Source organism: Panthera pardus, unplaced genomic scaffold, assembly GCF_024362965.1.
Source record: "Panthera pardus isolate Hobbes unplaced genomic scaffold, ASM2436296v1 HiC_scaffold_10, whole genome shotgun sequence".
NCBI classification, from domain to species: Eukaryota; Metazoa; Chordata; class Mammalia; order Carnivora; family Felidae; genus Panthera; species Panthera pardus.
In genome coordinates this window covers 72,633,007-72,658,521 of record NW_026526655.1, presented here as the reverse complement: position 1 = coordinate 72,658,521, position 25,515 = coordinate 72,633,007, and the positions used below count along the sequence as shown (strand labels likewise).

At 44.8% G+C, this 25,515-nt stretch overlaps 1 protein-coding gene across 14 annotated transcripts in view; it reads left to right on the top strand.

Annotated features, from left to right (window-relative positions):
- Positions 1-25,515, top strand: part of TANC1 (tetratricopeptide repeat, ankyrin repeat and coiled-coil containing 1) — a 239,857-nt gene that overhangs the window by 179,093 nt on the left and 35,249 nt on the right. For 10 of the 14 annotated variants that reach the window (XM_019457149.2, XM_053908394.1, XM_019457190.2 and 7 more), the window contains 8 exons: positions 2,313-2,435; positions 3,221-3,502; positions 4,299-4,456; positions 7,885-8,116; positions 9,267-9,433; positions 11,435-12,042; positions 18,311-18,419; positions 19,449-19,571. In XM_019457149.2, the coding sequence (XP_019312694.2) occupies positions 2,313-2,435; positions 3,221-3,502; positions 4,299-4,456; positions 7,885-8,116; positions 9,267-9,433; positions 11,435-12,042; positions 18,311-18,419; positions 19,449-19,571 (1,802 nt within the window). The remainder of the gene's footprint in view (positions 1-2,312; positions 2,436-3,220; positions 3,503-4,298; positions 4,457-7,884; positions 8,117-9,266; positions 9,434-11,434; positions 12,043-18,310; positions 18,420-19,448; positions 19,572-25,515) is intronic. The other 4 variants (XM_053908411.1, XM_019457181.2, XM_019457172.2 and 1 more) reach the window with 2 other exon arrangements.

Below are 25,515 nucleotides of genomic sequence, written 5' to 3'. Positions count from 1 at the left end.
TTTGGAGCGAGAGCTATAGTGACGGTAAATCTGAAAACAGAGGTGTTTGAAGCCTCACCATCTCCTGCATCTGTGTCAAGTTAGGGCTTTTATTTGCAATCCTCTCTTTGGAATGCCCTTTGTATACTCTCCTATTCTTAGTCCTTTTAGTTGTCACAAAATTATAAACTGAATGTCATGTTCTAAGGGGTTAGGGGAAGAAGAGAAATAGGAAACCCTTTGGAGGCTCCAAGTGTCTTTGAGTTCTCTAGGGCTGAAGCAGCAGGCCAGATATCTGTGGCTGTTCCAGCTCCAAACCCAACTTGGCTTATGGGTTACAGCTGTGGCTGATCCTTCTCCCCCCCCAGCCTCCAACATGCGGTGTGTCCACAGTGAGGCATGCTGAGGAAAGGGGGCATTTGCAGAGGCCTGGGTCAGGGTCCCAGGTCCCAGGCAGGAACCTAGAACTATATGTTCCAAGCGATATTACTGTAGGGAGCCAGAGTAATGAGTTTGGTCCTGGTGGCCCTCCTGGAAGTTTCACACACCCTACTTGTGAAGGACTGAGATTGAAGCTAGAGGCTGCCATTGGATTCCCATAAATTAGGCTTATGTGGGAGTCCTACATAAGGACTTAGCCGAATCTTTCTAATGGGAAAGATTGGTGTGGAATATTGACATTAGCGTGCACACGATGTGTACCTAGGCTGTGGATATACACCAGAAGGATCCAGGAGTATACGTGTATGTTGTTGTGAAGTCAAGGCGTCAGATGTCTCTCCTGGGACTGGGAAAGTGAGTAGGGCATGGGGTGGATTGCTCTTTGGGGAACGTGGCAAGAGGGGACATGCCACCACAGAGCCAGGCCTTGGAGCCACCCAGGTGCTTATTGAATGGAATGAAGGGGGTGGTGCTAACAGTGATGAAAGCCCCAGGAGGGGAAATGGGGAGGACCCAGATTGGTCAGATGGTGCTGGTCAATGGCTGGATGCTGTGCAGCCAGAAGGCTTTCGGCAGACAGATGGCCCAACTTGACTTCTCTCCCTCAAAACTTAGTCCCGCTAATGATTTTACCAGTCCTTAGAAGCCCTAGCCCTTAGAATGCAACTCCTGTTCCCCACTCATTTGCCCTCAAATGATGCCTATATTTTATTATCCTGGAAGAGAATTGTACGTGTAGGATCAGCAGTATCTTAATGTTGGGTCACTCAACGCACAAACAAATTAGGTTAATCCTATTTAGAATTCTCTCATTGTGACCTAGGATATATATGTGAATAAGAGGAGGCTCTTTTTTTTTTTTTTCTTTTTTTCTTTTAGGGTAAAAACATACTGTGTATTTGTTAAGATTTGCTAAGAATTAGCAACATTATTTTGTATTGGTTGTTTTTATTTTTTATTTATTTTTTAAATTATTTATTTATTTATTTTTTCAATATATGAAATTTATTGTCAAATTGGTTTCCATACAACACCCAGTGCTCATCCCAAAAGGTGCCCTCCTCAATACCCATCACCCACCCTCCCCTCCCTCCCACCCCCCATCAACCCTCAGTTTGTTCTCAGTTTTTAAGCGTGTCTCATGCTTTGGCTCTCTCCCACTCTAACGTCTTTTTTTTTTTTTTCCTTCCCCTCCCATATTGGTTGTTCTTATAATCGAACTTGTATGTATGCTCGCATAGACCCTTAATGCGTTTTAACTGGTACCTGTGTGGTGTGACTTACTGATTTGATCAGAGGTAAATATTACTTGTTTTTAGAATTTTTAAAAATACACATAAAATAGCATATAACATATACATAAAAATGTAAAGCTTAGGAATGTTTATTTCTGATGAAATCCACATGGCTCCTTTCACTGTCCTGAGCTGACTGTTAGTGTTCTGAGCACCGTGGAATTGTACAGCAGAATCTGCTCCCTGAATTAACAAGGTTGGGATTCCAGCAACAGCAGAAGGCTGTCCAGAATTGCGGGGAAAGACCTCTGGGACCGTGCTCTGTGTCTGCAGTATGTACTGCAGCTGTATTGAGTGACACGTGATGGTCAAGTTTCTTCATAAAAATTGTTGGTGAAGTCTGTGTCTTTCCAGGAATAATGGAGAATTCTGGAAACCATAGCAGCACAATTTTAAGAATGAGGGACACTTGTTTTTGCCACTTTTCGGTGAACTCCTTGCTGGAAAAATAAGCTGGGATGGGCAAACAAAACTAAAGTTACTTTGAAGTGAATGGAAAGCCTGAACGGAATTGCTTAGTAATTTATAATTTGTGGTAGTTTGGGTATGATATTAAAATCAACTTTGAAAAGACTAAACTTCAGTTTAATATTACAGCAACAAGCTCAACCAAGTTGGAGGATCTGAGTTATTTAGACGGGCAGAGAAATGCCCCTCTTCGAACGTCAATTAGATTGCCGTGGCACAATACAGCCGGAGGTAGGGCACAGGAAGTTAAAGGTACTTATCTTTGCATCTGCTGGGATAATGGATATAATGAGCACATTCACTCAACATTGAGGATCTGGGATAACCAGCGTTTAAGCCAGCTCATTTAAAACCATGACGTGAATTGTGTGTGTGTGCTAAAAGTTTGTTAAATGTGCTAGGAGGCCGTCCTTTAGTGGTTTGGGACTTCTTCCTTAAAATATGTGATGAACTCGTTTCTGGAGTTGGAAAATAATTCTGCAGTATATTATTTTGGAATGAGGAGTAATTTAACACTCACTGGATATTTTTTGTGACCAACAAAGAGTCAGCTTTGTTTCATTTCCCTGGGCTGTTGGTCACCTCTTAAGTCTACCTGTAACACACAGTCGGGTGGTTGGGAACCTTGCCAAAGGGGCCAATCATCATCACACCAAGATGAGAGCTGGGGCCCCGTCTCTAGGAAAACATTTCCATTTTACTAACACAGTAGTAGAAGGAGCCTATCTTAAACACTGTTTCAGACAAACCGATGAGGCCTGGTTTGGCCACTTGAATCCCTTTTCCTAATCCTCTGGTGTCTGCCCTGAGTCATGATTAAAGAAGTAGCAAGTCATTTTAATAGGACCCTTTGTAAAACCAACAGGGGATTATAAATGAGGTATTACAGAAGTATTCATAGAACCAGACTGGAAATACGGATTCCTTGTAGGGTAAACCTAAATTTAGGCTAATACTAAGTATATCAGTGTATAAAATTATGACATTCTTCTAAAATAATGATTGTTTTTTGTTTTTTGTTTTTGTTTTTTTCTAAGCACGATTTGCTCCATACAAGCCACAGGACATTTTGTTGAAACCCCTGTTGTTTGAAGTACCAAGCATAACAACGGACTCTGTGTTTGTGGGAAGGGATTGGCTCTTTCACCAGATAGAAGAAAACTTGAGGAACACAGAACTGACAGAAAATAGAGGAGCCGTGGTGGTTGGAAACGTGGGCTTTGGGAAGACCGCAATCATTTCTAAGTTGGTGGCACTTAGCTGCCACGGAAGCCGCATGAGGCAGATTGCTTCCAGCAGCCCCAGTTCACCACCAAAAAGTATGTGCATATTTAACCACTCATCTAGTTTATGATATTCGTGTCAGGTAGATGGGGGGACATTGCTGTGGGATAAACAGTCCCCATTTTCCTCAAGTTGTTCTAGCTGCCGTACCTGGTCTGCCAGCACATTGGGAGACCTGTTTGAACCCTTCCATCTATCCTGGCACCCAGGAAGCCATCACCTGGGATGAGAACAGCCTTCTCTGGTCTTGTCTCAGCTGTAGGGCCTGTGAGGCCTGATCAGGTGCCCTGGAGAGTTCGGGTCCTAAAATCAAGGGGGTTCGGCTCCTGGCAGAAAAAGCCAGGAGGAGTCTGTGCACAATTCTTTTGTACCCTGTTCTCCACAGCCTTTGTCCTCTGTGCTGGGTTTACTCATAGTATAAAAACTAACTTAAAATAGAAGCCAATATTTGAGTAATTGCATCTTATTGTATGTATAATAAACCCATTAAAAGAAAGTGTCTCTAACATGGTGAACAGGAACAGTGAGCCATGAAAGCTTATATATATATATATATATATATATATATATATATATATATGGCAAAAAGACTTTATATAAAGAAAATAAAAGAAACCAGAAAGAGCACTGCTCCTGGGGAGGGTATCTGGGTGTATGGGGGGCAGGGCTGAGAGGGACACTTTGTGTTCTCCTTTGGACCTTTGCATTTGGAACGCTGTTCACTCATTACCTATTAAAGTACTCTTTGGGTCTACTCAAGCAATCCGTTCACTATCTCATCATACCCCTATTCTGATGTTGTAATGATGAAATTGGCCTCTTTCTCGGCAGCTTCGGATTCCTCCCAGGATCTTCCTTTCACTCCGTTGCTTTCACCGAGCTCTTCTGCAGTTGTTACCAACATGACCAAAACACCCCCTGGGTCTGGGTCTGATACTCCTGAGAACCAGAGACCAAGAGAGGACGCAGTGAAATACCTCGCTTCTAAGGTAACCTGCTCCTGCTCTAGGGGACTCTTCTAGAAAGAGAACAAGATTTGTTAGTTTGGCTTCTGAGAAAGGAATAGAAAAAGGGATCTTGAAACAGAGATAGTTCTTTAATGTAAAAAGGTAGCTTTTGATAAAATAGTGATCAAGTACTCCAAGTAAAAGGTATTAATGAAAATAAATATCTCCAGACACTGGCAGGGGACTTTGATTCATCTTAAACAATGGATTGAGGGGCGCCTGGGTGGCTCAGTCAGTTAAACGCTCAACTTCAGCTCAGGTCATGATCTCGTGGTTTGTGAGTTCGAGCCCCACCTCAGACACTGTGCTGACAGCTCAGGGCCTGGAGCCTGCTTCGGATTCTGTGTCTCCCTCTCTCTCTGCTCCTCCCCTTCTCATACTCTGTCTCTCTAAATGAATAAATAAACATTGTAAAAATTTTTTAAAAATTAAAAAAACAATGGATTGAAAGAATTCCTCAAAGTAGCAGGTGGTATCACGGGTGCCACAAATCCATCCTTACAAGCATGTGCTGTCCTTCACTTGGGAGCCTTGAACGTGATCCAGTTCACCACGCCTGTTCTCTGTTGCCTGGGGACTTTGGTTCCCTGCATCCCTCTGTCAGAGGTTTCTTGTGAGGTTAAAAAAGAGACTTGGCTGACTTTCTCTTGATAGATTCATGGTCATCAGGGTCCTTCTGAAATTTTCCATCTGCTCAGCATCTGTGACAAGTTCATAAGCCACCCTGTGCATTAGAACAGTTACGTCTCTCACTCCTAGTGACCTGCTGGGGTCTCCCTGGGCAGCAGTGGTGGGGCAGGCAGAGCTGGGGAGCATGAGGTGGATGGTGCCAGGGGCATCTAGGAATGCCCCTGGATTCAGAGGAAACGCTCTGAGGGTGAATTTGCTGCAGGGGACTGAAAAGAAGGCGTTTTTTGCCCCAGATCTTTGCTCCTTGCTTCTCCTTCTCGGGTGAGAGCTGCTCCTCACTGGCGTAGGCAGCTCCGGCCACTGATTGGCGACAGTCCTCTAGTCAGAAATGAGTGATCTGAGATGAAGAGTATAGTGCAGACTTCAAAGCCACCCTGCTATAGTGATTTTTCAAACCACTTTGTGTAAGAGATATATTTTACCCGGAAGACCTGTGCACGTACTCACAACACACAACTGAAGCAAAAGCATCACGGTATTCTCGCAGCCTTATATAACCAACATTATGAAATGAAAACAAGTTGTTGTGGCTCCAGACTGGTTTCATGACCCACTGTTGGGCTGACAGACTTCTTCGGTCAGACACGGTGCTTGACATAGACCGGGGTGCTGCCTGTCTTATTGGTGGTTTCTACAAGCTTAGGGGCCCTCCTGTGTTCCAGCTCATCTTTCCAGGGCAAAGGGGAAGAGCAATCAGCTTTCCTCAGAGTGTGGATGATAATTTTAATCTAAAACAGAAGTCACACAACAGTTCCAGATTGGCCATGTCTACTCTTGCCACTTGCTTTTAAGAGTCTACAGACCTGGAATCTAATCCCAGAGCTTCCACTGCCTGCCCTTGTTACCTGGTGAGGCATTTAACCTGTGTGCAGTCCGCAGCTGTGAACCACACCTGGTGAGGCAGGGTTGTGAGGAGCTCTGGGAACAGCAGGCACTCAGACCCTTCTGGAGAACAGAAAGCACTTTGCACACATACATTTTTACTTTTTTCACCTTCCTTTTCTCATACTCCCTGTTCCTCCTTGTATTCTCATGTGGGAATGTATCAGAGTTTCCATACATCTACAGAGCTCTTCTCCCAGGACAGTTCTGCACCTGGCACTTTCCTTGGACTCTAACGAGTAGCCTGCTGCCCCTTCAAATCCATCCCAACAAAGGCAACACTCCTTACCCCTCAGTGCTTGGGAAGGAACCTCTCTCCTATGTGTCTCTTCACGCTATAAGCAGACGTTTGGTAATTTCTGATTTTGGTCCTTCAAACTCTGGTGTTGTTGAATATCTCCAGTGTCAGGTGTGTGTGCGGGGAGGAGACTAAAGGTTTGAGCTAGGCTGCTGGCCCTCCTGTCTGGGAAAAAGAAGCAGCTGTGGGTGTGCCTGGGAGGCTCAGTCAGCTAAATGTCTGACTTTTGATTTTGACTCAGGTCATAATCTCACCTTTTGTGGAATCAAACCCCGCAAGGGCTCTGCACTGACAGTGCTAAAGCCTGCTTGGGATTCTCTCCCTCCCTCCCTCTTTCTCTCTCTCTCTCTCTCTCTCTCTGCCCCTCCCCTGCATGCATGTACCCATGTGTGTGCAGGCTTGTGCTCTCTCTCTCTCAAAAATAAATAAATGTTTGGGGCACCTGAGTGGCTCAGTCGGTTAAGCGTCCGACTTCAGCTCAGGTCATGATCTCACGGTCTGTGAGTTCGAGCCCCGCGTTGGGCTCTAGGCTGACGGCTCGGAGCCTGGAGCCTGCTTCAGATTCTGTGTCTCCCCCTCTCTCTGCCCCTCCCCCGTTCATGCTCTGTCTCTCTCTGTCTCAAAAATAAATAAAAACATTTTAAAAATAATAAATGTTTAAAAAAATTTTTAGCATTTATTTATTTATTAAAAAAATTTTTTTTTTTTAACGTTTATTTTTGAGACAGAGAGAGACAGAGCATGAACGGAGGAGGGTCAGAGAGAGAGGGAGACACAGAATGGGAAGCAGGCTCCAGGCTCTGAGCCATCAGCCCAGAGCCCGACGCGGGGCTCGAACTAACGGACCGTGAGATTGTGACCTGAGCTGAAGTCGGATGCTTAACCGACTGAGCCACCCAGGCACCCCAGCGTTTATTTATTTTTGAGAGAGACACGGAGTACAAGACGGGGAGGGGCAGACAGAGAGGGAGACACAGAATCTGAAGCAGACTCCAGGTTCTGAGCTGTCAGCACAGAGCATGATGCAGGTCTCGAACTCAACAAGCCTTGAGATCATGACCTGAGCCAAAGTCGGATGCTCAACTGATTGAGCCACTTTCCTAGCCAACAACTTTATCTGCTTTTGGGGAGCAGCACATGAGTTTCCCAAGGAAATGCTGCTGTTTTGAAAGTAGGAATGAAGTGAATGTGGCACTTCTGGATGTTGAGTACATTGGGATTATTCAGAGATGCTCTAAGCCAGGATTGGCTTTAGGTTTTATGAATGAGGCTTATTCATTATTTTTGATACAGAGTACCTTGTGCTGATCTTAGTGCTAATCAAGATGGATTTGCGGCTGCAATTAAGAGTCTGCCCAGAACTTGGCAAACCGTGTGAATGAATGAAAGAATAACTGAAACAATTAAGCTAAATAATGACTCAGTGTTGGGGAATGGAAACAACGTATTTCATTCCCGTGGCAGAGGGGGCATCGCATGTGTTTGAGATCACGGAGGGAGCATTTCAAGAGGGGTGCTGACGGCTCTGCTTCCCGCATAGGTCGTGGCCTACCACTACTGCCAAGCTGACAACACGTACACGTGCCTGGTGCCCGAGTTCGTGCACAGCATTGCAGCTCTGCTGTGCCGGTCCCACCAGCTGGCCGCCTACAGGGACCTACTGATCAGGGAGCCCCAGCTACAGAGCATGCTGAGCCTCCGGTCCTGCGTGCAGGACCCAGTGGCCGCCTTCAGGAGAGGAGTGCTGGAACCGCTCACAAGCCTGAGAAACGGTACTTCCGAGCAGCCACCCATACCCTCTCTCTCTAGTCCAGAGTCCCCGGGACGGTCCTCAGAAGCACTTGGATGGGGGCGAGGGTGGGCACCAGGCAAGGATGTGGGTGATCTGTGCACTGCTCATTCCCTTACTCAGGACCATCTCCCTAGGGTCCCTGCTTGCTTCTTGAATGGTGTAGTTTTGAAAGAAATGCCTCCAATAAAGAATTCACTCCCCGTTGAATATTTCCAAAGTAGCTAATTTGTAACCATAGGTTATACAGATGACTTATGCCCTAGAAACTGTTGCCTGCATATTTTATATTCCTACCTAGTAGGGGAACAAGTTGGTTGATTGGAGAACTTGCCAGCTATTTTTTTTTCAGGGGCCGTGCTCAGTTGAGTTGATCCTAAAGGCTTTTCTAGAAGTGTTCATTTGATTTTTTTTTTTTTTTTTTTTTTTTTGCCCTTGAAATACTCGACAAGGTAGGGGACATTAATGCTATTATGGGCTGTTCATTTCTTATCCTTTCTCCTCCTCATTCCTCACCTTTTAAGCTAGTTTACCTGCCTCCATAGCACTTTGGGATGGAAACAGATCTGTCATCATTTCTCCTCAGTTTCTTGGACAGAAAGTTGGTGCTAATAAATGGAAAACTAGATTCAGTCTTGTGGGAAAGAGCCCTGTTCTAGGAGTCTGTAAAAGTGAGGTTCTCACCACTGGCTGGCTGCGTGCCTTGGGCCAGATGCTTGGCTTTTGAGGGTCCGTTTTCATTCCCGGACATCCATTGCAGGGCAGGGGGGATTCTATGGGGAGGACCTAGCATCTTTTCCAGATTTAATCTCCATATATGCCAGTTATCTTAGCTATAGCTCACCCCAGTGAAAGGAGTGTATGAAGAGCTAACTGTATCATATCCATGGGTGAGATCCTGCTAATGTGTGTAATGCAATATGTTTCTGAAAACTGTTTTATAAGATTTGTTTTTCTCTTGGCTGTCTGCTCTGGTTTTCATTATAAATTTAATAGAAAATGTGCTTCTCTGAAAACCATTTCTTCTGCAATATGTAAACCTTTTTAGCTTTTCCTAACACTAAAATTCACTGGGTGGTGCCATTTTCTAGAAATGTATAATTTCTTAATTAAAAAATTATTTTATCCTTTAGAGCAGAAAATTCCTGAAGAAGAATATATTATTTTGATAGATGGCTTAAATGAAGCGGAGTTTCATAAGCCTGATTATGGAGATACGCTTTCTTCATTTATTACCAAAATTATTTCTAAGTTTCCTGCCTGGTTGAAGCTGATTGTGACCGTAAGAGCAAATTTTCAGGTGAGAAAGAATTCTCCAGTCTCTTTCCAAGACCTCATACCCAGAATTTATAGTGATTAACAACATAAACTGTTAAAAAGCGTTTAGCTGCTTAATTGAAAACTACATTAGGACTTTGAAATATTTAGTCCACAAAGCCCCAAATGAGTGAAACTCTGACCTTCTTACCTTCCATGAATCAAGATGTCAGGAAAGTCTCCTCTTAGCACTGCACTGTCCCTGCACTTCCAAAATACAAGAGTCCAGCCCTGGAAGTAACTCAATTTATCTACTGGAGTTTAAAGTTATTCCTGTAGTTATTTGTGTGGAATTGCAGTGGGACTTTGTTTCTTTTATTTTCTTTCCTTCCTTCTCTGTCTTGTTGTTTCTTTCTTCCTTTCTTTCAAGGAAGAAAAGATTTTTAAGGCCAATTCTGAAATAAGGTCTATTTTCAACTTTCAAGGAAGAAAAGATTTTTAAGGCCAATTCTGAAATAAGGTCTATTTTCAACATAAGATTCCACTTGTAGTGAAATGAAATGCTTTTTTTTAAAATTTTTTTCCTCATCTTTCCCCTCATTTGAACCCAAATTATATCTTACCAACCTTTGACTTCTTCCCTCTACCCCTGTCCTTTTTTAGTAAAGACATTACTCTTAGATTTTGATTTTTGCCCTTTTGTGATGATGTCTATTTAAAAATAGCATTTGGGTTCTTTTCTCATTAAAAGTGGCATTAGGCCTCAGCCTCACTTGACATTTGTTTTTATGGCCATTTGATTTATACCCTTTGCAGTCATTTATCACACAGTAAGCGGAATTTGGTAATCGATAGAGCAAAGGAACAGGAGTCCTATATTTTCTGTACTAGCTGTTTAAATTTTCACAGGGTTCGGTTACCATCCATGTAAAATGGGAGTGATTATACTCAGCCTGTCCCCTGCAATTATTATATTCAGTGAGGACATGGGTCAAATTCTTCAGAAACGATAGTGGTTGTGTTTGTTTATTTTTGAGAGACAGAGAGAGACAGCATGAGTGGGAGAGGGCAGAGAGAGAGAGAGAGGGAGACCCAGAATATGAAGCAGGCCCCGGGCTCTGAGCTGTCAGCCCAGAGCCCAACGTGGGGCTTGAACCCACAGACCGAGAGATCATGACCTGAGCCGAAGTCGGACACTCAACCGACTGAGCCACCCAGGCACCCCAGATAGTGGTTAGCTTAAAGAAAAAACCAAAAACTCCTCTCTGCTGTTAGGTGTGAGGAGAGTGCTTATCTTTCGAATGGGGGTGGGATGGAAAGGGACACGGCGCTTCCGGGAGCTGGTGACGTTGTTTCTCGCTGCTGGTTACACAGATGTATTTAACTTTGTAAAAATTAATGACGTTGTGCAATTCTGGTTTGTATGTTATACTTGAACTTAAAAGTTTACTTGGAATGAACAGCAGTTAAAAAAAGCTAGCAGGCTATCCTGAAGTATGGCACCTTCATTAAGGCATGCTGTGGCTGCGGTATAGCCTGCCGGGGGGGCAGGGGCCGTTTCAGATTTCCTGTCGGTTATACAGTCCCAGTATCTTATGCACAGAGAGGGATGCCTCTTATCTCGGTGTCTGGCCGTGTTCTTAGATACACAGTGCTGGTTTGTGTCTGTCCTTGTTATGTAACCTCTGCACAATGTAAGGATTATGAGTATTGGGTCACCTCAGGGTCTCACTGCCCCTGTGCTGGAATGGCCAGCTTGCCATTGTCTGCCCGGGGCTCTTACATCTTGCTCGTTTCTGAGTCTTCAGATGAGGGCCTTGGGAAAGCCATTACTGATTCGATCTCGCATCAGGATTTCTTTCACATAAGCTTTTTATCTTCAACTTATCCTATTACATGTTTTAATACAAAACAATGAGTCCCTGTAATCCATGAAAATCCTCCTTGAAAGAAAACTAGTGAATCTAGTTTGAAATGCAGCTGACATAAAAAAGAAATCTCTGTGGACTGACACTGTGGGTTTTTGGCGTTTTTTTTTCCACAGGAAATTGTGAGCACGCTGCCATTCGTCAAGCTTTCCTTAGATGACTTTCCGGACAACAAAGACATTCACAGTGACCTGCATGCCTACGTCCAGCACAGGGTCCACAGCAGCCAGGACATCCTCAGCAACATCTCCCTGAACGGCAAGGCCGACGCCGCCCTTATTGGGAAAGTGAGCAGCCACCTGGTGCTGCGGAGCCTTGGCTCCTACCTGTACCTCAAACTCACCTTGGACCTCTTCCAGAGGGGACATTTGGTCATCAAAAGTGCCAGCTACAAGGTGGTCCCCGTGTCTCTGTCTGAGCTCTATCTGCTGCAGTGCAACATGAAGTTCATGACCCAGTCCGCCTTCGAGAGAGCACTTCCGATTCTAAACGTGGCCCTCGCATCCCTCCACCCCATGACGGATGAGCAGATCTTTCAGGCCATTAACGCGGGCCACGTACAAGGGGAGCAGGGATGGGAGGACTTCCAGCAGAGGATGGATGCTCTCTCCTGCTTCCTCATTAAGAGGCGAGACAAAACCCGCATGTTCTGCCACCCGTCCTTCCGGGAGTGGCTCGTTTGGAGAGCAGATGGTGAAAACACGGCCTTCCTATGCGAGCCCAGGTATGGCAGGCCGCTTCCTGTCTGCTGTTTGCAGGGAGTCTAACGTGCGATTGGAGAAGGGGTTCCAAACACAATTCACCCTTTTTTCCCCCTCCTCTCCAGTTCACCCTTCTCAATGGAAAGGCAACACATGATGAACAATTCAGGAGGGCCGTGGAAAACCTTGCTGCTAAACAAAAACTTCCATCCTTTAATTGCTAGAAATTTGTATGCAAGTACATCCAGTGAGAGAGAAGCTGAGCAATGCCTGGTGACCTTTCTTCGCTGTCCATTCTCTTCTAGACCTTGGTCCCCTTTATGGGAGTCACAGTGTGGTACATGCTCCAGGGAACAGTGGGCTTCTCCAGAAGCCACTCTCAGCTCAGCTTCCTCACCTTGAGTCTGTGCACTGTCTTGGACCCCTAGCATCACTGCTGCCCCTCTTGGGCATACAGAATCTTGTCCCAGGGATCAGATATGCCTGTAGGCCCCAAATGGAGCGCAGTGATCACAGCTGGTTGTGATTATTTGCATTTGTGCTTCAGTGCAGTGTAACAGGCTTGGGGTCAGCAGGATTCAGATTCAGACCTCAGATGCCCCATTTATGAGATGGTCCTGCGGCAGCTGCATCTAGGGACTGGAAGGTTCCACTGAGGAGTCTCAGCAGGGTGGGGCCAAGACTCCGCTCTCTGCACTGCTCAGGGGAGGGAAGGCGGTAAGCCTGCCTCTCATGTGGCCTCATGCTAGTCAGAGTGAGAGGTCAGGGAATTTGAGGGTGCAGATGCTTTTGTTTCTATAAGGGTGGGTTCTTGTCTACTACTTCTGCCTGGCCCTGGCCTTGGCCTGCATCACTGTTGTCTTGAATGGTTTCTGCTGTCTGTGAGTCATAATTGCCCCCGACTCGGTACCAGGTCCAGCAAGCTGCTAAACTGTTCCCTATGAGCTGAACTGGACAGGTGACCAGATGCTGGGGTCCAGGAATGAAGAGGTGAAATAAGCATTTGTAAGCTGTACCACCTTCTTCCCCATGAGTACTGATTTGACATTGACCAGATGGGAGTCTGGCTGTTTCATGTTGTGGGTACTGTTGTTTTCTGAGGTAACACCAGGCTAAAAATGTGTTCTTTTGAGTCTGGTTTGAGGCAACAAACTGTAACTCCCAGGTTATTTAGCGAGACTGTAAATAACGAGGTGATATGTGTACCATATATTTGACATACTTAGCCAAGTTGGATCATTTTCTAGGAAGATAGGCTACAGTCGAGTTTGTAGAAACATAAAAACAAGTTGAGAAACTTCAACAGGGGATGTAGATTTGTCACTAGGGTTTGAAGCAGAGGAAGTTGAACTGTAGTCACTGTAAAGCCTCGCTCTGCTTTGGGTGGTGGGCAGCACTGAGGTAATGCAGCCTGGAGCAGAGCTCACTGTGCAGTGACTAGCAGACGTGTACCCGAAATGTTGGGCTCCTGAGTGCTGATGTGTTCCAAGAAGCATGTGTGGGGAATTACCCAGGGTAGGACCAGGACTGGACCAGGACAAGAGAGACATCCAGGGTGCAAAGTATAAGGAGTTCCTATTTGGCATTGTGCACATCAGTATTTACCCAAGACCCCTTTAGTTCTGGAATTTCATTCAGCAGACAAGGCTGGTGAAAGGACACTACTGGATGCATTTCAGCAGAAGTCTCTGCAGGCCCACCACATGCAGGGTACTGTGGCAGATTCAGAGAGTCCTGGGATAAGGGCCCAGCTCTCAAGGGCTTCCCACACAAGGGGGCAAATGAGGGAGGAAGTGACCATGTGGGTCTTGCCACACCTAAAAGCACCGCACGTGGACTTTAGGAAAGGGAGGCTTCCAGCTAGGGAAGACCGTTTTTGGAAAGTGTTTCACATACATGAGGACATTTGGGCTGGGCCTTGAACGATGGGTAGCATTTCTCTTCCCACCCTAATTAGTTGTAATTTTGCCCTAATTAGGGAAAAGCAGCAAAAAGAACCTAATACCCAGAGTCAATGACATCTCACTTTTTATTTCTGTCTCTTTCCATGCATTTTAAACATTCTCCAAATCATCTTTTCTATATTAAAATTCCTATCCTGCATTTTTTTTTTTTTTTTTTTTTTTTTTTTTTTTTTTTTTTTTTGCTTACACATCATGGATAGCTTAGCAAGCAGTTTGGAAATCTTAGCAAAGTATCATTTTTCATGGGTGTGCAAATCTTCTAGTAGGCGAATAATGATGTACTTTACCCTTACTGTGGGGCCTTGCAGTTGTTTCTGGGTTATTTATAAATAAAGCAACCTATTGTGCATGTCTTGGTGCTTTTCAGGAAAGGAATAGAATTTTCTTCTTTGTTTTCATTATTCCTTATGTTAGAATTACAGGAGCAGAATTAAAAAGAGGAGTAAGTTGCTTAAAGTCTTCATGCACATCACCTAGACTGAAACATAATTCACATTTTGCAATATTTACTACATCTGTCATCTTTTGCCGATAACAAGTTGTAGATACCACGACATTTTACCAAGTAACTGATTATGTACCTCAAAAAGACATTTTCACACTTAACCACAACACCATTGCCACACCTAAAATGTTAAGACTAATTTATCAGTATTATCACACATTTAGCTGTGACCAAATATCTTTACTTCCTTCATATTTTTCTAGTATGTTTGAATCAGGATCCAGATAAGATCATGAAAATGCGTTTTACAGTGCCTCTTTTAATCTATAGATTTGCTTCTCCTTCTGTTTCTGCTTTGTCCTTGCATTTTATTTGTTTGAAAAGAATAACTGAGTAATTTGTCCTATATGGTTTCCCATAATCTGAATTTTGCTGATTGCATTCTCATGGTATTTACTGTGTTTATCACCTCTATTTCCTGAAATTGGTCAGATTTTATCTTAAAATAATTTTTGCAAGGATACTTAATAGGTAGTAGGTCTGCTTCCATCAGGAGGCACACAATGTCTTAATGTCTCTCGGAGGCCTGATGATTATTTCCCAGATCCACCAGTTCATTAGGGTTGCATCAGGAGTTTTAAAATCTTGAGCAGCCTCCTGTCTGCTGTCATGTCATGGACTTGAGGAATGAACAGATAGGATTTTAGTAGGTGGAAAAGAGGCTATTGCAGACAGAAGGAGCTGTCCAAGTCATCATGTCAAATGGCAGGTTGTGTTTTGGCAACAACAAACCTAGTTTGGCTGGAGCTTTTGTCATGGGATAGAAGACTTAACAGAAGGATGTGCTAGGGAGAATAGACTTTAATCAGTCATCTCTGGAGAGCCCTCAATTGAGCAGGTCGAAAGTGCAGACTACCTACATTGGCAGGAGTGTGGAGGGTTGGACCATGAGAACCTGTGTGACAGCAGCAGGGACTTGGTGGACCTGGCTTCGGGATGCAGAGGGGTTGAGACTGGCTCTGATAACATGAGATGGGTGGGTACAGCTTGGCCTTATAAGCAAAGTCAAGGAGAAGGGGGAGCTGTAGAGGACATCAGGGTGTTAAGCCATAGAAGCTAGGAGTGGCACTGTTCTTAGGAAGGGTAAGAAAGCAGGAGGTGTGGAGCACGTGTTGCAGGACATGAGATGCCTTTTGCTTATAGCAGCTTGAGCTGGTGGGGTTGGCAGAACTGCCTGTTCAAGTGGGGGGGAAGTCTGATGGTGGGGAAGTTGGAGGTGAAGATGTGGCATCATTCATGGAGAAGTGATGGAGGGGCCTGATGAGGGAGTGTAGTTAGCAGAAAGGGAGCTCTGACTTCTGGGGTATGGAGCAGAATTCCAGGAAGGAGGTTGGGGTGCAAGAGCTGCTGAGAGGTGAAGGAAGATGATAACTAAGAGGGAGTTTGGCTTCCCAGTGGAGGAGGAAGGTCCCACATTCTTAGAGATTCCTTCCATCCAGCTGTGAGGGATGGAAGAGGAGAGCGCCAAAATTCTGGGATAAGAAGTGTAAGGGTGGAGAGGTTTGGGTTTGTTTGTGGGGAAAGGGTGTTTTGTTTTGTTTTGTTTTAAACACAGGAGTTGGAGGTGTTGTTGGAAAGTGTGGGGTTAATGTGGGGAAACCTGATCCATGAAGAAGGAGACATTGGAAATGCGAGGGATAGGGGCAGAGAGCACAGGCCACTTGTCTCCTCTGTATTCCCATTGAGGTGATTCATGGCACCATTCTGCTGAATGTTGTTTATAGTCCTCTGGTAGCTGAGAGCTCCTCCAGGGAAGCACCTCACATTGTTCCCTGTGGAATCCTCCATATCAAGCATGGTGCTAGTTACAAGGTGGATGTTAATGAGTGAATGAATGAGAAATCATGGTGCACTGATAAAGGGCATAGGTGCTTGCATTAGGTAGACTGCAGTTCAGATCTCTTCTCAGTTGTTCACCAGCTATTTGATCTTTTGGGCAAATCATTTGACCTGTCCAGGCCTCTGTTTCCTCATGTAAACAAACTGTTTAGTGGTTTGCGGGATTGTACGGTTTAGTGAAACAATTCAGCTAAGTTTCTGCATCTGGTATATAATGAACAGAATTATAAGTGCACGTAGCCTTAGAAAGCACTGCAGGATCTAGGAGGAAGGGAAGAAAAGTAAATGGGATATAGAGGAATGGAACGCAGCTATCTAGTGATTACATGAATTGTCTCCTTAGGCAGGAGGCCACGTGCTTAGCTGAGATCACTAGAAGCCACTGAAGGATGCATGATCATTTCCCCATTAGGGGTGTAGCCATGGTACTTAGCCTAGTATGTCTTTGTGGTGGACACAGTTGGTGTGGCCATTGAGTTCAGCAGACTGGGAGACTAAGGATGGCTTAGGCTATGGCTGGGAGATGTGAGCCAGGTTGAACCCTGGGACCTGCCCATGGCTAGGGACTAGGGAACTAGGGAGGATATAGAGCCTGGACCACTGGTAGGTGGGAGGGAGCAGGAAGGGTGGGAACATGGGAGAATCTCATCTGAGAGGGAAAACCCAAGCTTGAGGTATGGGAGGTGGAATGTGTGCAAAGAAGTACAGACTGTGTGCTTGTGGAAGAGCTCTAATCCCTTATGAGATGTTGGACAAGGCACTCGGTGTCAGCATGTTTTTAAGTCATGCCTTCCCCTGAAGTATAAAAAGCAATCTCTTGGTCTCTACTTGCCTTGATTTTTTTCATCTCTAACATAGTTTATGACCTATTTGAAAAACAGGCAGGCAGTTGGATAGCTAAACACTATTTAAATGATGCATGATTTTACTCATCTAGATTAGTAACTCCCAGAAAACATTTGGGAGAATGCATTTTTTTCCCATAATGCTTCCTTTTCTCCACCATTACCTGCATTCCCTCCAAAACAAAACAAAACAGAAAATCCAGCACCTCAGAGTTGTCAGATTGATAGAAATGAAAAGAATTCACGTTGTACAGAAGTCATTGCTGTTGGAATAAGCAGCCCCTAACATCTTTCCCAAACAAATTGGCTCAGACAGAGGCATGGATCCCACAGGAGATGGAATGAGTCTTGCAGATGTGGAGAGGGTGATGGGTAGGATGGCTTCTTCATGAAAGGGTTAGTGAGGGGTTAATTGGTGGTGTCAGTTGAATGTCCACCATGTGCCCAGACACAGCAAGTCTGCTTGTACATCTTAGTTTTCTCCACCCAGTAAGGAACTGTGTTCCATCCAAGCCTAGAATTCTAGGTATTTCTGAGTATGTGCTGTTGCTTTGCATGGCTTGGTTTTTGTTTTGTTCTCTTTGTCAGGTCTTATCCTTTGGCCAGGTCTACTCCCAGTGGTGATTACACTGAGGGGGGAGACCTGAATGCCAGGTCCAGTGATGGTTCTGCTCCACCTGTCCCTCTGTTCATCCATCCATACAAGAAATACATATTTGAGTGGTTGCTAAGGGCTAGGCATTTGCTAGGTATTATGCCTATTGATGTGCCATAGGCAAGACCCTTAATCCCATGGAATTGACATTTTTGTGACAGACATAAATAAATAAACAAGGTGAAGAATGATGGATGAGGGACAGAGAGTGGATGGTTCCAAAGGTAAAGACCTGCCTTGTCCTAGAGCTTCTTTCTGGGTCACTCCACAGAGATAGGGGAATCCAGAGAAAGCCCTAAAATGACTTGAAGAATAAATAGCATTGGCCATCTTTTATAAAGAGGCAACTTTTGACCCATTTTGTTTGGCGATGCTGAAGCACCAGGAGAATAGTCCAGAGTCGTGTGGAGATGTTCACACCTGAGAGCCTACAGTTCGTGGAATGGAGTCTTTTGTTCCTAAGCTTTGTGTTTCTTGTTCCAGGAATGGGCACGCTCTCCTGGCATTCATGTTCTCTCGACAAGAGGGCAAGCTGAATCGCCAGCAAACCATGGAGCTTGGCCATCACATCCTGAAGGCACACATTTTCAAGGTGAGACGCGCCACCTTGAAGAAGAGTTTTGTTGTCATTTTGAGTGTTTGGTTTTGGAGATTTTCAACAGCTTTATCAACCCTCTCAGAGCCTTCCATGAGCCCCATTTTTTCCCCCTTAACATCTGTTTTAAAAAGTTCCTCTTCACCTAAAGTTTCCATTTCTTTCGTTCCCTTTTGTTTCTCGGTTATTTAGTTGCTGAAGAACGTGAGCTACGTGACCTGTGTAGTTCCATACAGCCTGGATTTTCTGATCGCGGTCTTATTTTTCATGGTCTAGTTTAACATGGTTCTCTTTCCTCTGGATTTCCTGTCATTTGCTAGTTGTTTGTTTTGGAGTTTATTTCTTTTGAGAGAGAGAGAGAGTGAGAGTGAGTGCAGGTTGGGGAGGGGCAGAGAGAGAGGGAGAGAGAGAATCCCAAGCAGGCTCTGTGAACCTCGAGATCGTGACCTGAACTGAAATCAAGAGTTGATGCTTAACCAACTAAGCCACCTAGGCACCCCATGTCATTTGCTAGTTGTATCTAGAGGCTTAATCAGGTTCGGGTTTGGTTGTTGCTTGTTTTTGTTTTGTTTTGTTTTTGCAGGGTGTCACAATTACTTTAGAGTTATACTTAACTCTTTATACGTCTGTAGGGTTTTTCTTCCATCAGGAGGTAAGGAATTCATGCTAGCTTCTCTTAGTGGGGTATTATCAGTCACTACTGATGTTTGCCTGGACTCTACATTAAGGGTTACAGGATGGTGATATTCCAAATTTTTTTCTTCCTTTGACTGGAGAACTTCTATAAGAAGAAACTTGGTCTTCATTGCCATGTCTTTCCTCAGGCATCGTGTATGTAGCAAGGGTGGGCTAGTTCCTTGATTCTTGATTTTAGGGTGGGAAGGACGGCTTACATGTCCAGTGTTCTCTGTGCCTTGGCATTTCCCTGAGTTAGTGCAGGTCTGCACCCTCCCGGGCCTACCCCTTTCAGCCTGACACAGCTGGGAAAGGAGAGGATGAGGCCCACTTATCTCTGATTACTTTCAGGGCCTCAGTAAGAAGACAGGAATCTCCTCAAGCCACCTCCAAGCCCTGTGGATCGGGTACAGCACTGAGGGCCTCTCTGCCGCCCTCGCCTCTCTCAGGAATCTCTACACCCCCAATGTGAAGGTGAGCCACCCTGTGCCCGGAAAGCTGGGGCCCCAGCCCCCACCACCTTTCCTCCAGCAGCCCTGCTGTCCCCTGTACCATGTGGCAGCCACAGGAGCTGTTGGAGCTTCTAATGATGCTTTTCCCCCCAATATAAATCGCACAGGCTTGAATGCCCTATTACTGGTTTTCTTGTAGAAGTTTAGCTTTTTCCTGGGCAGGGAAACGTGGGCTGCCATGTGAGCACGTGGGGACTGTCTAAGAGAGGATGTGATAAGGAAGCAATTCACAAAGGAAACCAAAGGTCAAAGGGAGATTTCTAGGGAAAATTGATTTTTAAACTGTCCTGGGTCTCTAATCTGGACTATCTCTTTATGGTTCATAGGAAATTAAGCAGTGATGAGTGACAGCAAAGCGATGGTTGCACAGAGAAAATGTGTTAACTAAAGGTTGTGTGTGCGTGTGCATTTATGACTGTGGAAAGTGTAAGGGGGGTCGACCTGCTACTGGGCCGGGAGCTTCTTCCCTCCTGATCAGTGGCTGTCATGTCACAGTACACTGCTGTGCTTTTTAGAGTCAATTTTCCTTCCTCCTTTAAGCAAGTCTGAGAATCTAAAACACATGAAGGCCAAGTGTCTTTTAAGGCAACACAGGAGGGTTAACTCCCACAAAGATTGTGGGAATTACTGGTTTATGTTCCAGCAGCATACAACCATCCTGTCCAATGCAATGTAGTAAAAAGATCACAATACCTTCCACTCGATATGTCAGCTGGACTCCAGGCCTTTCAGCCCCAGGCCCTGACGTGCCCTGCTGCATACAGAACCTCTGAGGCAGTTTCCCAAGGAGCCAGGTCCTCCCCTTCCAACACCTCCATGAACACAATCATACCTGTTGCCTGCTAAGCAGCATCAAGGGTGAGTATAAGCAAGTGGTCATACAGGGAAGGACTTTCGAAGCCCTGGAGGTTTCTGGGCATCTCTCTTCCCTATTCCTCACTTCAGTTCATCAGACCTACCTGGAAAGAGTGCCCTTGGGGGACTCCTGCACCTCTTCTCCCCCACTGTATGCACACCCCATCCTCAGCACCTGCCACTCAGCTGTGTGTCTGGGAGTGTGGACCTTGCAGAGAGCTTCCTTGGTAGACATAGTTCTGCTTCCTTTCTCTCTCCTCTGGCTTCCTGGTAGAGAGGGTAGAATGAGCACACAGAGGAGCCCCTATGTCATAAAGAATATGGGAGTCCCCCGACTTTGGAGCAGCTCCCCTAGAGCCCTGGTGCTCCATGCAGGGCCTTGGTGCTGGTTGGAGAAAGGCCACTGCTCCCCCATGGATGCAGACGGGGTTTTTGCAAGGATAAAAGCACAGCCTTCTGCGGGCAGACTCAGCCCACTGTTAGGGTCCTAGGCTTAATGGATTTCAGCCTGACTCCCCTCTTGGCGGGGCACCTCGCAGCAAAGCAGCAGTGGAGAGCCACTCATAAGAACCCTGTGCTTTGTCCCACTCCCCCAGTTTCCAGACTTTTCGGTGTGAGTGCTGTGTCCAGGCTGAACCCACATGCATGTTTTACAGAGAAGCTGGTTTTAGTAGTTAAGAAGAACTTCTCCTGCTGATGACAGGGTTGATCATAGTGAAGAAGTCATATTAAGAGTTTTTGTTTTACTTAGATTTTATAGAAATGAGAGTTGAGGTTACTACAATAACATGGTTTCATCTTTCCTCTCAGCTAAAAGTATATCTTTTGAATTCTCCATAATTAATAAAATTCTATAATGTTGAGGAAGAAAGAAATAATAAAAATGCGGCAATATCTGTTTTCACCAGTGCATTATGGGCCCAGAAGTTCCTCTTTTAAAGTGGAGGAAAGTAAATGGAAAGCGTTATACCCTGTCAAATACAGGGTTTTTAAATACAAATGTTTTTAAGACAGTAAATTAAAAGGTACAGCATAAGAATGTAATGAGCTTGACCCTCCTGAGATCATAGACTTTACTTTTAACATACTTTCAATTCTAAGAGTTATTTGTCTTTACTTTGTTTTATAGAACTCCAGTGTCATCTGCTTCTACACTGTGCTCAAAATTCTATAACTTGGTTATAGAATTTTAAGGCGTTCCATTATCCTTCTGTTTCTTTTATCTTTCAAGAAAAAAAAAAAGGTTTTCACAGAATCTTGAACAAATTACAGTAATTTAAAATTATGCATGCAATTAGGGAACTTTTTTTAGAGAGTATTAAATGTTGTCATACAGGAACGAATGTCATTTTGAGCAATTGCAGTTTGCCACTTTGGTAAATTAAAGTGACTTGCTCCAGAATGATGACTTTGGTAGATGAATTTTAATTTTACTGGCACGCCAGTGATTTCTAACACTGTCGTCTCCCCTCACCAGGCCAGGGTCATGCCGGCCCACTAGGGTCTTTGCTGCCAGTGCCTCTAGGCTCCCACCCAGCGGGTTGTTTTGTTCACACTGTACCATCGGAGTGCATGCCGGCCGTGGGCGTCCTTCCCAAGGCTGTGGACTCGGGAGAATTTTTCTCTCAGCCAAAGGCAGGGAGGGGAGAAGACAGGAACTAGGCGTGGACTTTGGCCTGACTTCCCTTGGTGGAAAGGATCCGGTCATATTCTACATGATAGGCGATACACATTTGAAACGGTTGTGTTGCTATGAACCTCCAGTATGCTTGGAAAACTGAGACTCCAGTGTCGCTTCTGTTTTCGTGATTACATTGCTTCGCCTGTCTCCCTGGACCCCCTTTTTTAAATTTTCTTGCATTCATTAAACCCAGAAGTTTATAGATAACATTGCCATTTCCAAATGTTATCCAGGGAGAGCTTATGCGGTGGTGATAATCAGGAAATTTCCATGTGGTTAGGAATAAATGTACGGGATGAACCATTAACCCCTTCCTTGAAGGCAGAGCAATGTTAGCTAGAGCTGCTGCAGCCGCTGGGCTGTAACAGTAATTAGCTTTGTGCCCAGAGCTAATCTGTGCTTTACCCCTCTGAGCTTCTGTATTCTCACCTGCCAAATGGAGGTCACAAAAGAGCCTGTCTCCTAGAGTGATCAGAAACCTCATTGAGATGTTAACACTTTTGGAAAAACACTTGGCATCTTCTGCATGGTATTAAAAAACAAAATACAGCAGAGTAAGTTTGAAGATCTAATTGGCTTTATTAAGGGATTCATGAATTGGGCACCATCCTCCCTAGCAAGTAGAGGGGCACCCTCAGGAGTTGTACAAAATGGAAGGGTTTTTTTTGTTGTTTTTTTTTAAGCTTATTATTTTGAGGGGATGGAGAGGGGCAGAGAGAGAGAGAATCCCAGGCATGCTCCACATTGCCAGCGCAGAGCCCCACACAGGGCTGGCTCGAACTCCAGAACCATGAGATCATGACCTGAGCCGAAATCAAGAGTGGGATGCTTAACTGACTGAGCCACCAAGGCACCCCAAAAATGGAAGCTCTTTATAGGAAGGAGGGTGGGGCAAGAAAGTTATAAGCAGAAGTAAGGAAAGGATTATTCCAGACAAGATCACCCTCCCTGAGGGGAAAGGGCAGAGGGTCTTACTATGCACATTCTCTTTTGGTGGGTAGAGAAGGGCCCTGTGACAAATTAACTCTTTGGTGCTGACCAGAAAATTCCCTATTGATAGACTAAGACTTATCTTTGGAAGAGGTTGCAACTGCAGTCAGGTTAGGTATTAAAAGCCCCAGTTTGGTGACCGGGCCTGGCCCAAGTAACACCATTTTGGGCTTGTGGTTTTCTTTTTCACAACAGTCAAGGGAGTTGTTCTTATTAGGTTTTACCTACTTTCAGGGAGCTGAGACTTTGCTGTAGGTACCTGAGAACTTCTGGATGTGCCATTTGGTGGCTGTTAACAGGAGCTGCCTATGTCTCCCCTCAAATAAGTGGGAGATCTCCCTGCTGCTCTGTGCTAGTGATAGCAGGGGCAGGGGAAGGTGGTAGGGAGACCTGGGTTGCCAGACACCGGGGCAGAGCTCCCTACTGTGCTTGTCAGGGGCCTGGGGTCTTGTCCCTTCTGAAGATTTTACAAAAGATGACTGTGACCATGACAATATTTATTTAACACTTACGAGATGCTGAGGGCTGTGCTAAGTGCTATGTATGTGTGTGTGGCATGTTCATTTTTAATCTTCACAACAGCTCAGTGAAGTGAAACTGTTATCTCCATTTTTCAGATGAGGGAACTGAGGCCGAGGGCAGTTGAAGCGTGCCCCAAATCACACAGCTGGAGGGTGCCTGGCTCCGAGCAAGCCCATGCTTTGTAGCTGCATTTATCACCTGATGTGTTTACAGCCCTGGCTGCCAACGGCAGTCACTTGGGAGCTCTTGGTACCATGGCCAAGTCAGAATCTCCAAGGGTGGGGCTCCAGCACTGGAAACTTTCAAGCTCCCAGGTGGTTTCTGTGTGCAGCAGGGTTAAGAACTGTGGGCTGGGGGAAGAGCCACAAACCGATTGGGGGTTAAGTGGTAAAAATACCAGCAGCATTACACTGACAAAGGAAATGTTTTTTTCCAAGAAGCAGACGAAGTATTAATTAACAACAGACATCTTTAGGAAAGTTCTGCCTCTAAGCACATACCTTCCAGGTAAAGTCTTGTAAGGTGGTCGGCAAGGAAGTACTAAAAGTACACCTTCCAACGTTGTTACCAAGAGTACCTATTGGGTAGCATGGGATGGCATTCCGCTGGGTTTTCTTAGGAGGTACCTGAAGCACAGAGAGACTGAGTAATTTTCTGAAAATCACACAGCAAGTTTAGTGGGTGGTGGATGTGGTAATCAGCAGAAAAAACAGATTATTTTCTGGGAGTCTTGTGCTGCTGACAATCCCAGAGGCACAGGAACATTTTAACGTGTTCTACTTTTTCTTGTAGGAACATGTCCTGTAAAAAAAGAGTATTTGCATTTACTTTTGTCTTTGTTAGCTCACTGTTAATTATTTAATCCTGTGATTATTTCATTGCCATAAAAAATGAATTTTCTATTTTTATTTAAACAGTGATTTTTCAAAGTGTGGTCCACTGACCAACAGTATCCGTATCATCAGGGAACTATTAAAAAGCAGTCTCAGGCCTCACTCCAGACCTGCTGAATCAGAAATCTGAAAGTGGAGCTGGAGAATGTGCATTTTAAGGTTTTTTTTTCAGGGTGTTTAAAATTTTTAATTTTGGTTTTAAAAAAAAAACATAAAATTGACCATCTTAACTATTTAAAAAAATTTCTTAACATTTATTTATTTATTTTTGAGAGAGATAGAGTGCGAGTAGGGGAGGGGCAAAGAGACAGAGACACAGAATCTGAAGCAGGCTCCAGGCTCTAAGCTGTCAGCACAGAGCCCAATGCGCGGGAGCTCGAACTCACGGACCATGAGATCATGACCTGAGCCAAAGTCGGATGCTTAACCGACTAAGCCAACCAGCCACCTATCATCTTAACTATTTTTAAGTGCGGAATTCAGTAGCGTTAAATATATTCACATTATTGTGCAATAGCTCTCCAGAACTTTTTCCTCTCATAAAAGTAAAACACTACCCTCGTTAAAGAAAACCTTTTCACCTCCCCTCATCCTCTGGTAACCACGATTCCGCTCGTCTCTCTGAATTTCACTTCTCTATGTACCTCATGTAAGGGGTATCTTACATTTGTCTTTTTGTGACTGGCTTTTTTAATTTAGCTTAATGTCCTCAAGGCTCATCCATGTTGCAGCATGTGACAGGATTTCCTCCCTTTTAAAGGCTGGATAATACTCCATTGTATATGTGCATACCGCTTCTGCTTCTCTATTCATGGGTCGAGAGACATTTTAGTTTGTTTCCATCTTTTGGGTATTGTGAATAGTGCTGCAGTGAACATGGGGGTGCAGGTATCTCTTCGAGATCCTGATTTCATTTCCATTGGATATATTCCCAGAAATGGGATTGCTAGATCTTGAAGAACCTC